This window comes from Aphelocoma coerulescens, chromosome 10 (genome assembly GCF_041296385.1).
Source record: "Aphelocoma coerulescens isolate FSJ_1873_10779 chromosome 10, UR_Acoe_1.0, whole genome shotgun sequence".
Taxonomy (NCBI): Eukaryota; Metazoa; Chordata; class Aves; order Passeriformes; family Corvidae; genus Aphelocoma; species Aphelocoma coerulescens.
Genome location: NC_091024.1, coordinates 2,490,755 through 2,504,953, shown reverse-complemented (window position 1 = coordinate 2,504,953; position 14,199 = coordinate 2,490,755). Strand labels below are relative to the sequence as shown.

At 39.2% G+C, this 14,199-nt stretch overlaps 1 protein-coding gene across 5 annotated transcripts in view; it reads left to right on the top strand.

Moving 5' to 3' along the window:
- FBN1 (fibrillin 1) overlaps positions 1-14,199 on the top strand; it is a 144,836-nt gene that overhangs the window by 86,869 nt on the left and 43,768 nt on the right. For 4 of the 5 annotated variants that reach the window (XM_069025321.1, XM_069025322.1, XM_069025323.1 and 1 more), the window contains 11 exons: positions 35-172; positions 1,176-1,226; positions 3,725-3,850; positions 4,623-4,847; positions 6,010-6,135; positions 6,228-6,356; positions 6,817-6,942; positions 7,071-7,196; positions 7,965-8,087; positions 11,680-11,805; positions 12,583-12,708. In XM_069025321.1, the coding sequence (XP_068881422.1) occupies positions 35-172; positions 1,176-1,226; positions 3,725-3,850; positions 4,623-4,847; positions 6,010-6,135; positions 6,228-6,356; positions 6,817-6,942; positions 7,071-7,196; positions 7,965-8,087; positions 11,680-11,805; positions 12,583-12,708 (1,422 nt within the window). Of the gene's footprint in view, positions 1-34; positions 173-1,175; positions 1,227-3,724; positions 3,851-4,622; positions 4,848-6,009; positions 6,136-6,227; positions 6,357-6,816; positions 6,943-7,070; positions 7,197-7,964; positions 8,088-11,679; positions 11,806-12,582; positions 12,709-12,864; positions 12,934-14,199 lie in introns of those variants that run through there. The other variant, XM_069025326.1, reaches the window with a different exon arrangement.

Here is a 14,199-nt window from a genome sequence, read left to right as displayed (position 1 = left end):
CTGCATGAAAATACATCGTTTTTTTTCCAAACAGAAACTGTCAAGGGTACCTGTTGGCAGAACATAGTGAATGGAAGGTGTGAAATAAATATCAATGGAGCAACTCTGAAGTCTCAGTGCTGTTCCTCACTAGGTGCTGCTTGGGGAAGCCCGTGTACACCATGTGAACGAGGTAATGCTGTAATGCTGTTCATTTTCCTCAGGAACCTGGGGCTTTTCCTCCTCTGAGGTTGGTCCAGATGATTGTCAGAGAAGTTGGGCACAGGGTAGACAAATAACTTCAGTTGTTCTGTTTTCAAGCCATCACTCCTTATTCAGTCCCAAAAAAGAGAAGTCTTAGTATTTGAGAGGTAGCATGCAGCTATAGAAGATTCTAAATGGATTTTACAGTAAATACTTTACAATTTTAAGCACTGAAGGGAGGGGACCACACCTACAGTCTGTAACTTGCAGCCTTACTTTAGCATGGTTTGTCATAATTAGTGATCTGGAGTTCCTAATGGTGTAGCAATAAATGCATGTTCCCCAGAGATCCCAAGGAAGTGTTTGCAACAAATGGATCTTTGGTGTGGTAATGGAGGGAGGAGAGGGAGTAGCCCTTTTTATTGTACTCTGTAGATTAACTGATGACCTGGAGACTCAGAGAATTGATCAAGAAATGGGTTGAGGTCGCTGCATATTCATTTGATAATTTTACTGGACTGTGAGATGAGCTGGGAACCCAGGGATGAGCTGATGAATGCAGAAATGTGTGTGGGTTGTTATTTCTATATCCTGAAAGCTGCTAGTTTGCTCAAATCTTTGGTTAATTTCATTCTGTGTATCTTAACAGGATTCATCCTCATTCATCCATGGCAAATAGGGTTGTAATGTGCTGTGATCAAGTGAAATGAATTAATTGGTTTGAATGAAGCAGCAATCATAACCACTTTTGGGTTAGCTAGCTGAGACACATGGGAAGCAAAAGAGGATAAAGGCTGACACTCTATATAGTTTATGTAGTTGCCCCATCTTCTCTCTTTATTATTTCAGAAACTACTGGGATACTGTCTAAGCACTCAGACTTCTCATAGCAATAAACTAGATAATGTTTCACATGATCAGTTTTGCACAATAAATTAATGTTGAGTTTTGGACTCTAGTGTTCTGAAACTTCACTTCTGTTTGTTTTACAGACCCAATATGTCAAAAGGGATATTCAAGAATAAGAGGAACATTGTGTGAAGGTATTTATTGTTGCCTTAATATAAATCAGAGCTTGAATGAAAAAATGCCAGTGTTTTGATTTAAGTGGTTAATTTAGCATAGAGGAACACTGTGCCAAGTTCTTACCTCGTGTTGTTCCATTGACTTCATTAGAGTTATGTCAGGGATGAATTTGGTTTCAGTTTGTTTAACATTCCTGCCTACTCACAGTTTGCCTCAAAGTACACACTTGCAAATATAATGTCTACCAGTATAAGGAGGTGGGTTTTTCTCTTCAAGTACTGTTAATTGAGTAACCTATTTTTACAAAGTATGTGTCTTATGTATACTACAAAACATGGCATAATACAGTGGTATGATAAGCCATTACTATACTTTAGAAAAAGAATGTTCAAAGACTGTAGTTCACATTAGTTTTTTTTCCCCCTAACCTTGACTTTCTCCCATACAACATTATATGAAAACTTACACATTCCAAAACATATTTTCACTGTCCTATTAAAAGGAAAAAAAAAAAAAAAAAAGCATCAGGACACAGTTATACTTTGGTTAAAGAAAAGGTTAAAGATATTTTAAATATGTAGTTTTTGCTTGGTATGAGATGACTCTATACTATTCTGTGAGAATTGAAGGTCCCACCCTATTTCATCTCTGTTTGAATTGATTTGAACCCCTGGAAAAGTACTGCATATTTACATAATATGCAGAAGCTCAGAGAGTCTCAATCTGCTGTGGGTCATCCTGACTGACAACATCTGACATGACACTGCAGTTAAAATATTTTTTAAAAATTACTCCCATATGTAGCTTCCATAAAGAAACATTGTTTTTTTCCCTTAAAAAAAAAAAAAGAAAGGAAAGAGGAACACCCTCACACATACTCTTTGCTTTCCAAATGATGACTGAATACCTTGGCATGTCTGTGCAGCAGACCCACTGTACATAACTTATCTGACCTCAGCAACACTTTGTGGAGTGTGTAAGTGAAAGAAAAGAAGAAAAAAGTGGGCCCACCTATCTCTCTTCACAAGGAAAGTCTTAGAACATTTTCAACACTGCTGGGATGGAAAGTTTATCCTTCCAAGATACAGACATAAGTGTTTTCAACATTTCTTTTACCAGCACATCGGATTACATCTCTTACATGCTTTAATCTTTCTCATTTCAATGGGACATGGATAGCCCCAGGTTTTTCAGAGTAGTTTCCCTTCCTTGTAACATTATGAAGCCCTACTTGGTTTTCAACCAATGTAAGCATTTTTCAAGACAGGGAAAGGTCTCTAGGAAATTTACTGGCAAGTTTGAGACGGGAGTAAGTTTAGTTCCCAAAAGGTGATAGTCAGTTCTCCCATACACAGCCCATGTAAAATGAGTAATAGATCTTGTGCAAGGAAATAAGCAAACTGAATTGGCAGCATTCCTCTCGTTTATGGGTGAGCCCTGGAATTGTCAGCTGCAATATTGCTCACAGGCCATGAAGAGTGTTTCAGTGGTTTCTAATAATCCACTGGCTTTGCTTCATACCTTCCAGTCAATTTACAGTATCTGTTCAAGGGCAGAGGCCACTGATTTGCCCCCCAGCATTTATCCTCCATCGTGCTCCATGAGGTTTAAGAGATGCAGAGCCTCTTTGCACCAGGAGTTTTGTCTGGAGGCCTAACCAGCCCAACCTTCCCCCTTCTTGGTTACTCTATACATGAGTATTCATCTACAGTTTGCCAGTCATTCTTTTTCCATTTCTTGTTCTTATCCTCTCCTGTATTAAAAATTGTCACTCTTCATCTTGGAGCCGTGTTTAATGCTGGAGGCTTCTTCCCAAGGCGGTTGCCACAGAGGACATGGGTGGGAGGACCTCACACTTAGATTACTAAACATTTATTGGAGCTCAAGCCAAGCTAATGCATATAATCAAAATATCCTTACCCAAAAGTGCTAAATTTGCCTCTTAAGTATAGAAATACAGTTTTTATTTAACAAAGTTAAACTCTGTGTGTAGTTGTAAGGAGGTTATTTTAATATATATACAGTTACTAGTTGCTGACAAGGCCATAGGGCCAGATTTCAAATGGTGTTGTAGTTTCCAGACATGCAGATAGAAAAAAGTTTTCAAAAATCTTTAAAAAATACTGACTCTAGTTGGAATAATGCATGTCGTTTTGCACTTATCTTGGTCTTTCTTTGCCCATTTGCTTCAAATATCTGGCCCACAGTGAGTATGAAAATGGATATAGTTTTTAAACACCCGTCCCTTTTCTGTTGCTTTTGAGTTTGATTTCAGTATATGTAGAAATGGCAAATAGCAACTGATCATCAGCAGTTTTCTGTAATTAATTGTTTCTGGCTGACTTGCTTAGGGAACTGTAAATGTTTTGAATTTTTTCAGGCCATGTAAACTGCTGTGGTTTTTTATTTTATCCTAAAAACATTAGAATATTATTATTTTTTATATTTTTGCTAATTTGTTCATGTTTAGCATGCTAGTGATTACTCTTACTCACTTCTTTTTTTGTTTTAATAGATGTTAATGAATGTGAGGTGTTTCCTGGGGTCTGTACAAATGGGCAGTGTGTCAATACCTTGGGATCATTTGTTTGCCAGTGCCCCAGTGGAATGACTTTAGATGCTTCTGGACGAACTTGTCTTGGTAGGTATTAATTCTGTGTACAGGTCTACTAGGGAAGAACAGATCTATGCAGTGACCAATGGTTGCACTGCATGTTTTCTAACAAGTAAGGAGAAGTATTTTTGCCCATTTTTCAAATGGCATTAGTCAGGGACAGGAACTTAGTTCAATTGGAATAGGAGCAGATTCCAGTGGTAGTAGCTAAAGCCCATTACTGGGCTGGTGAGTAGCATTGATTCCAGATTGTTCATCTGACAAATCCCTGCAGATCATGGGTGCTCTTAGCACTCTTCATCTGCAGCCCTGCTGAAACCACCTTCCACAAAGGCTGGAGCAGTGGAGGACACACCATTGTGGCCCAGGACTTGGCCACGCCATGCACCTTGATGGAGGGTGCAACAAAATATCCAGGTTATGTGTGCTGCCCACCCACAGCACCTTTGTCCATTTATGACAATAAATGCCCAAGATTTGTCTCTGAACGAGGCATATCTTGTAGTAACTAAAAGGCCTGATGTAAGTATGGCAAGCTGAAATGTTTAAAATCCTATTCTGATCCAAAATTTACTTCAAGTGTTGAGCACCATTTTTCAGAGTGGTGCTTTAGACTTACTTCAACTGTTAATGTCTGAGTTTAGCGTTAATATTTTGCTGTCAGGAATTATGCAGTGAGTCCTCCGAATCCAAAAAGCACAGAGCAAACTGTCCTGTGAAGGGATTTGGGAAAACAAATCCACTGCAGTGAACTAAATTTTCCCTTTCTGTGTCCACATGTTGTTCAATTGCCCAACAGACATCCGCTTGGAGAGTTGCTACCTGCAGCACGAGGACGAGCAGTGCAGCTCCCAGATCCCAGGCCGGCACCGCATGGACGCCTGCTGCTGCTCCGTGGGGGCAGCCTGGGGCTACGAGTGCGAGGAGTGTCCTCTCAGGGGAACTCCTGAGTTTGAAGCTCTTTGCCCAAGGGGACCTGGGTTCTCTACAAAGATAGAGATAAGTGGGAAGCCCTTCTCTAAAGGTATGTGATCCATTTGTGGTTCATTGCCAGCAAATCCTGAAGGCTTTTACTCTTCCATCAGACAGCTCCTATAGGTTTGAAAATTTCAGTGATAGGCACTTCACTCACCCTAAGGCACATTTGAAAATCCAATTAGATTTCATGGCAACTAAAGCCCAAATAAAATACAAGAGAATTTAGTTCATGTTACAGACCATTAAATACCATATAATTCTGCAGCCTCAAAACAAAGGATTTGTGTTTCTCACTAGAGAGGTTAAATTGTGCCTGACTTTGCCTCCTGGCATCTCACAGTACAAGAACTGGAACAAACTGGGCAGTCAGCTTTGGATGCATTGAAAGAGCAATCCTTGCTTGTGAAGGGTGCAACAAATGTAGTTCTGCTGTGGAACAACCAGGAAATGGTGAATAATTTTGGGAATTTCTTGTGAAGCTACTTGGAGAAGCAGAGGAAATAGCTTCCAGGATGATGGCTCAAATCAGAGAATTTTATTTACTGTAAACCAAGTCATGTTATGACTCTTGTTGGTAAACTTCCAGCATTAAGTGGGAATCACAGAGTGACACCCTAGCACCATGTGTTGAAAGCTGTCTTTCCAGGGTTACCAGTGGGGTTAAGCTGGACGATGTCAAAAGCTACCCAAAAACTAAACATTATGAAGTCTGAAATGAGGGGAAAATATGTATGAATGCCTGTTGCTGTTGTTAGTTTCAGCCTTGGTTTTATAAACAGTTACTAAGCCATTATTATCCATTAAAAAAGTGGCATGTGCTTTTATTTATGCTCATTATATTTTCTGTGACTCATGGAAGTCACATTTTTCTCAGAAATCAGAAGACAGAGTGATTTCTTTTCGAAGCTGTCTTTGCCTTGATCCTCTGTCCACTGAAATCTTACTGAGCTGCAGATCACATCCTGCAGGACAAAGGGGAGACTAATACTAACTTTGTTAAAGAAAGTGTTCTTGGCAATTCCAGTGCAGAGTGCCTACACTATTAGATAGGGGGAAGTCAGTATCAGTTTATGTAGTGTGGACTAATTTTCCCAAAAGGAGGGGTCACTGTCATGAAAAAAGATGAGCTCTGATGTCAGCATTGCTCTTTTGTGCACTGTTTTTGTATGAAATTATAACATCATATGTCCATATGATCTCATTTTCAGACATCAATGAATGCAAAATGTTCCCCAGCCTTTGTACCCATGGAAAATGCAGAAATACCATTGGCAGTTTTAAGTGTAGATGTGACAGTGGATTTGCCCTTGATTCTGAAGAGAGGAACTGCACAGGTAAACTTCATGGAAGTCTCTCTCATGGCTTTGAATTGAAAAGGACAAACTGAACTCCCTTGAAAATCCTGTGAATGTGTTTTGTGTTACAGATATCGATGAATGCCGCATCTCTCCTGACCTTTGTGGCCAAGGCATCTGTGTCAATACTCCTGGAGACTTTGAGTGTGAATGTTTTGAAGGCTATGAAAGTGGATTTATGATGATGAAAAACTGCATGGGTATGTTTTTTATAGACCTTAGATGTGCCGTAGTATGCTATGTGCTAGTATGCTAGGTATGATTTATTTGGGGGGTTTTTGAAGGTTTGATTGTGCCTGAGTTCAGGTCTCTCTCATTTTGAGAGCCTTATTAAAGCTAAATTTAAACGTGAATTTGCTGCTTCCGCAGGTTGCCAAAGCATATGTAAGCAAGGGACAGGATTTTAGGATGTTACATTTATCCCCACAATCCCCTTTTTGCTAAGTGGGACACCACCCTGAACCTTGAACTTAAGGTAAATTAAGATTTAGAAGAAGCCTTTTTGAATTAATTTTCTTTTTCTGACTGCACTGTGGTGCAAGGGATGGCTGGCTCTAGGACAGGCTGCAGGGTTGACTGACCAAGGCAGATGGTGCTGTGATGGGCTGTGGTGAGGGATGTGCTGGCCCTGCCCTGATGTGCCTCCCCTTCTCCCCACAGACATCGACGAGTGTCAGCGCAACCCCCTTCTCTGCCGAGGTGGCACCTGCATCAACACAGAGGGGAGTTTTCGGTGTGATTGTCCTCCAGGCCACCAGATATCACCAAATATCTCTGCATGTGTAGGTGAGACGTGCAGGCAAAATCAAGATTGTGCACAGCATTTTGTACCACTCTTGTGTTGTGCATTTACAGCATTTGCTGTAGTATCATTTTCAGGTCTGAAATGTGTTCCTCTTTTTCCTCTGCAACAGACATTAATGAATGTGAGCTGAGCACCAACCTGTGCCGAAATGGCCGTTGTGTCAACCTGATTGGAAAGTATCAGTGTGCTTGCAACCCTGGCTATCAGTCCACACAAGACAAGCTATACTGTGTCGGTAAGGACAAAATCTACACTGGATCTCTAGCAAACAGGGAAGATAAAACACACATAATTGTTTCAGTCTGGTAGTTATATAGTCATTTTTAACCATGATTCAAAAAATCTCTTACAGTTTGTCAAAACAGTATGCAAAACCTCCAAAACGTGCACATCCATCTTTGAGAGAAATGAGTGAAGTTATAGTACTGCTGCACTTAGCTGAGTAACAGATTATTTTCTCTAGTAAATCAATCATGATGCATAAAATCATGTACTATTTAAAATGCCCCAAGACTTCAGACTTTGATGATTAAGAGGGAGTAACTTGTTAGATTAGTTACATATTTAATTAAAAATCATCATTCCTGCTGGACCATGAAATAGAATCATGTGGTTCAGTTGCATACATTCCTTCTACTGTGCCATGGAAGTACATGAAAAATCCACTGGCTTTAATTCTGTCAAGTAGTTTTTTACCTTGATCCTTAAAAAAACTTTGTTGTCCTAATGATACTGTGGTAACTCAACAGTGCTGTTTCTATATGTAGAAGGAGAAGCACAGAAGTATTTGTATATGCAGTCAGGTATCATCTCTTTCCATCCCTGGTTTGCCTGACGTCCATCCCAGTGCCTACCTTTGCAAACACTTGAATGTTAGTGTGCAGATGTCAAGTGTAGGTTCTGGATTGATGCTGTACTGGAAAGCTGACTCAAAGTATGTCCTTGAAATGTGCTTTAAAGTAAAAGGTATTGTGGGTTTTAACTGTAATTTTCTCCTTTTTAGATATCGATGAGTGCAGTATAATGAATGGTGGCTGTGAGAACTTCTGTACAAACTCAGAGGGCAGCTATGAATGTAGCTGTAAACAAGGCTTTGCACTCATGCCAGACCACAGGACATGCACTGGTAAGGGAGACTTCGGGAACTTTTCTGCTTGAAGGGTTTATTTCAATAGTTTAAGAATGGACCTTCTTTTTAAGATTAAAGCTATTGTAACAAATACACTGTTACAAAAAGAAAATAAATGGAAAGTGAAGTTCTTTTTCTGAAGTAAACGTCTCCAAATTGGGCAACTGCAGAAAGAAGAGCTTTGAAGGGAATTGATTCTTCATAATTTCAGAAAGTGTACAAGTTGATTCTAATAACAAAAAACCTGTAATTTTTTCAGTACGAGTTGAATTTTCCTCCTTAAGGTATTATATTAGATCCAAATCCAAAGCAGGTTGAACACCATTAAAAAAATTACCATGAACAGAAGGCAAAATGCTGTGCATGTGTATTGTATGGTTATGTTGGAGAGAGGATAGACAGAGGTGCTAGAAAAGAAGCTGATTGCTCTGTTCTGTGGTTGTGTGGTATCTGCTCTTAAGCAAGAAAATTCCTATTTTTAATTCTTTGTTTAGTCAAATGCAAGTATGCTGCATTATTTCAGAGCTGAAAGACTTGCAGAGAAATTGAAATCTGAACAGTATAAATCTTTATTAGGAAACAGGTCTTTTGCACTCTTAAAAGGGTTTGTGAGAAAATTTTCAGAGCTCTCTTGTGGCTGGGTGTTCTCCTTTGGGAGTCTGGGAGTCATAATTGCAGGAAGTGAATTGCACTTGGTGATTTCCACATAGGTTACTGGAAAGAGAATTCTACCCTACTTTTCTCTTACTTTTTGCTTCACAGCCACTGGCCTGATGAGGCATGTGAATATTTGCCAGCTGTTTGCCAATTCCATCCAAGAGCTCCTTGAGGAGCATGAGAATTATAACAGGGTTAATCCCTTGGAATGGAATTGCCTTTACAGTTGAACAAATGGAGAGTTTTCTATACTGAATTAACAGAGTGCTCACATTTAGAATTTGTAAATATTTATAGACCTCAAACCAGGGTCTCAATTACCCTGAGGCCATTCACTACCATTCCAGAAGATAAAAGAGCCCTAAAGCACAGTAAAATGTAGTTTTCCCCAACATTGTAGCTTGCTCTGTCAGAAAGATGTAAAGTAGCTGCCCTTCAGCAAGTATCAGACCCTCATTCAAAGAAAGAATTCAACTAGAAAAAGTGCAGATTTGATTGACCCCGAAAACCTAAAATATTTAGATTAGAAGTAGTTTGCTTTAGCTCAAGTTTCTAGAAAAGGCAAGCTTTTTCAAAACCTTGCCCAAACATTGGTGTTCAGGGCACTTTTTCAGTGCAAAAATAAAACCAGTTGATCAAAATTGTCCCTCAGCCAGAATCTAAACCCAGTGAAAGGTTTAGAGTGACATGAGAGGGAAGGGAGCAGGGGGGGAGCAGGGTCTGAGCCACTGTTTTGTTTTCATCTTCTTGACTTGACTGGGGACCAAATGACCCAAGTGTGCACTTGGACACTCTTTGGGATCTCAAGTCCCATGGCTAGAAGCAGTTCTATGCTTTATTCCCCCTTGTCCTTAGCCACCCAAACACATCTCTAAACCCAGAACCAGAACTGATCATTTAGAGCACCTTCCTGCATATTAAACTAAAATCTTTGGAATAGGAAACTATTATCTTTCCATTCTCAAAGTCAAAACAGAAGCGTCTGCTGTGGGGAGGGGACAGATTCTCTGTGGTTTGTTCACACATTAGCTTGATCCTAAACATGTCCATAGAAGTTTGTTGTCAGATGTTACCTTAGTTGAGAATTTCTGCATCTCTATATCCAGCTTTGACTTGAAAAATAGAATTTCCTTCACAGGCCAGCTGTGATAACTATTAGCTATTCATACTCTCCTCTAATAAGGACTTGAGTGCAATAGCCACACATAAAAAGGTTTAAATAGCAGAAACACCAGACATCTTTGGATATCAAGTCAAATCTAAGAAAATATCCAGAGATGTGAGGGGTCACCTTCACTACCCTATTAGTATTTAAAACGCTGCTTTCTTCCCTTGAAAAGATGTTATTTACATATGTAGTAATCTGTTGAATATTCAAAATCCACATGCTAAAGTTTTGCCTCTGCCCAAACCAATAAGAATTTTAAAAAATTAATGACATTTCCTTTTTGTTGCACTAGATATCTGGTTTTACACTGTTAGGTGTTTGTGCATGGTACAAGATACAATAGAACTGTGACCTGCAGTTGTGAAACACCTATTTTACATTTTCAGTTTTCACTCTGTGTGAACGTGTCTTTTATCTTTAGCATCACACAAAGCTGGAAGCCATCACAGAATATATTTTCTGATAATTGAGCTGGTAAGAATGCTGTGCAGTTCAGTAGTAGGTCAGGTTTGAATTGGTGAGGTTATGCATAAATAATCAGCTCAATTAGGAGAAACAACAGGTTCTTTGTCAGCTGATTTTCCCCCAACTGTGAAGTCGGTACAGTGACAGGTTCGTAAATAAAGTTCTTTATTTCTGTCATTATTATTCCCATTTCTAGAGCTTAATTTTGCATGTTAATTCAAATTCCATTCCAAATTAACATTTTCAGGCTAATGTCCATGCCAACATTATTTGCTTGTTAAGATAAACAGGGACTGGTCAGTCTTCTTCCTTGCAGAAGTTGTGTATCCACACAAGCACTAGCTGCTAGAAATACAGCAGAATAATGAACATAATATTTTACATTAATGTGAGTTCATTTTTTGCAGCTGCATAATTACTGCAATCCACAATAGGCTGCTCTGATAATGAGTTACAACCTTTCTCTTGGAGAGGATTCCTGAATCTTGTCCTTTTTGTGCTGATTTTTTTCCCATGGTATCACTAGGCAGAGTTTCTGATTTTTGCTCTTGCTGGTCTGTGTTGGTGCTGACACAGGAAGATTTTAGGGATTTTTACAAGGAACACTAACATAATCCCAGGGGCTCTGAAAGATTCCAGAACTTAGCATGGTTGCCTTAATATAATAGAGTATCTGCTTCTGGAGCTTGGCTCTAATCAGTGATGGCAATTTTATCAATTGAGAAAACAACTTTTCATCCTAGAGGATGTAACTATTTCAGCTGGCCAGTCAGCTGAAATGCTAAAAAAGACCATAAAAATCTCCTAGTGGAATAAATGTGGGTACTTTAATTATTCCCATCATGAGCTGAGCTGTTTCCAGTTTGTCACCACCCTTGAGATCATCTGTAGAGGTATTTTGCATGTATGATGGCTTTTTTAAGCTCTGTCAAGTTTGATATTTTTTTCACTGAATTTGACTTCAGAGCTTCCATTGATTTCAACAATGATGGATTGTATCCAAGAATCCCCAGTTATATTTGGCCTTGTGGTGTGACAAAGGTTCCGTTGGGGTTCTTTTCTCTGAAGGAAAAGTTGGTTCCTGTTCTCACTCGAGTCAGAAGGGAATGTTTTGCCACTGACTGTAGCCAGAGACAAGGAGTTTACTCATCAGGACAATTTTGCAATGTACTGCTCAGTTATTTGCAAGGATTCAATCTTCACCATGTTTATCAGAGCATTAAAATACTTACTTGCCATGATGATGGCTCACTGCATTGCATAAAGGTAACATATTTTAAACCTGATTTTCCCCTGTAGATATTGATGAGTGTGAAGACAATCCTAACATCTGTGATGGAGGCCAGTGTACAAACATCCCAGGAGAATACAGGTGTCTTTGCTATGATGGATTCATGGCATCTGAAGACATGAAGACTTGCATAGGTAAGTGAAAGGCACTCTTTCCAAATAGACAGACAATGATATTTAAAGATTATTGCTCTTCTATCCTAATTTTGGTCACCTGACCATAGAACCAACCCTATTGCACAAATGCAAAGGCAGTCTCTGTATATCCCTGTAGGCTGGGGTGCAAACATGATCATCTATAGCATTGCACCTTTGGGTCCTCTTCCAGTGAGGTTTTTATGCAGCTCAGATAAAAGAGTGCCTGCAGAAAGGAAGTGGATTATGCTATGGAAAATTTCTGGGGAGATAAATCCCCGGTGCTAATTTAAACTTGTCTGTAAGACAAAACTGTGTGGAAGTGTTGTACCTTGGTAGAGCAGAGGCCTGAAACAGCATATCTCCAAACCCACATTTTCACATTTTGATGTAAAGTCTTGAGAGTGTAATTTCTCTTTGGGGAGAAATGTCTGACAAAACTAGACAAGGCATGCGTGCACTTCTAAATGTGTACACACACATATGCATACATGTAGAAATTATCAATAATCATAGTCATTCTTTGGGTAATGAACTGTACCTTAGTGTCAATTTTTTAAGAAAAGCTGGCATTAAAGTTATGTTAATGCAGATACAGTAATATAGCACTGTTACCCCAGATCTCAAAATGTGTGCTAGGTAAGGAATAACTACCATGAGCAGTTTTTTCTTCACATATGTAGACTTTTTTTGTATCAAAATTCATATCTAAAGAGATTTTTGTAGTTACTTTCTAAGAATTGTATTTAATAAATCTTAATTCATGGGGTTTTTTAGATGTTAATGAGTGTGATCTGCATCCAAACATCTGTCTGAGTGGAACCTGTGAGAATACAAAAGGCTCATTTATCTGTCACTGTGATATGGGATATTCAGGCAAGAAAGGCACAACTGGTTGCACAGGTAAGTTTTAATGTGTAATTACTAATTTTTAGTTAAACTCATGAGTCTGCTTTTCTGGTGTTTAGAACCTCCTCTCACTGTGCTATTTTTCACTTATTCTGCTCTTATTCTACCTTTTATCCAAAGTTGTTGAGCTTATGTTCTGCTAAATTTCAGTGCTATAGCATTCAGCCTGATGCTGCTTCTGCTGAAATGAGTGGAGCAAAGATTGGGATCAAAACTGGGTGTATTACTGCACAGTTGTTCATCTAAGAGAACAGCAAGTGCCATTATCCCTAACTTGACAACCTCCTGAGGATCTCAGTGCATTTGGATTAGTTAATTGTATACTATGCAAGCACATAACAGGTATCTCTTCAAAGTGTTCTTTGGCAGACACAGATGGCTTGAAATATGTGCTAAAATATATTTTCAACTGTCAACAATACAGTTACACAACTACATTCTATCAGCAAAATCAGAATTTGCTTTATTTCGTGTATTGCCAGCAAACAGAAATGAGATTCAAATATACAGGCTCTGAGGGCATGATATTAATAATCCAAGTGCTCATGTCTCAAGCCAAGGTGTTGAGAGTCTTAGGCTTTGCCCAAATATGAATGCAGACATATGTTTAATATAATTTTTAATGTAGACTTAGGGTAAACACATTTCTGGCAATGTCTTTGAGACACACTTTTATTCTTAGTCTGCTTTTATTATAGAGATTTAATAATATATTTTTTTAAGTGCCCCAAATATATGAAGCTGTTTTTTTAGAGCTCTTATAGAAAAGTCTGAGAGCTGGAGTTGTATTTTGCATATTGGACTATGGATGAATAATTGTGCATTAGTAACAGCTGCCTTTGACTTACATATGAACTGATTTAAATCCAAGAAATCCCCAATTGTACCCTGTAGACCAACATTTCAGTGTTCTTTGTTTCTGTGCTAAATTATGTGAAGATCTTCAGCACTCTAGACCTGAAAACCCTCACGCTGATCAGTTACACATGGTGCAGCTATCAGTCCCAGCCTAAGGAGCAGGCAGGGAAGATGAAGCAATGAGTTGAAGGCAAAAGACAGAGAAAGGTCATGGAGGCAGGGGAGGAATCTGAGCTATGGCTTCTGGAGAAGTGCCTGGAAATAGCCACCATTTTGGCATCACGTGATTCAAAGTAGTGGCAAATGTCCCAAACAGTGTTTTTTTGTTAAAGGAGAGGCCAGGAAATCCCTCTCTCCTGGTCCCAGCCAAGCCCTGACCTGTGGATGGACACTCTCTGTCATGAGGGCTCTTCCCGCCTCCTTACACGTTTTTACCTTTCCTGCTGCTTTTGTTTGCATGCCAATATTTCAGAGAGGGTGGCACTCACCAGGAAAAACACCAGAACACCTTAATTACAGCAGATATTATGAGGGTAATGATTTCAGTAATTTGAAAGAGCCCAGTGGTCTAAGACAAAAAGGTGAAGTATCAGTTATGCTGATACAGCTGAGATGGGACCATACTCA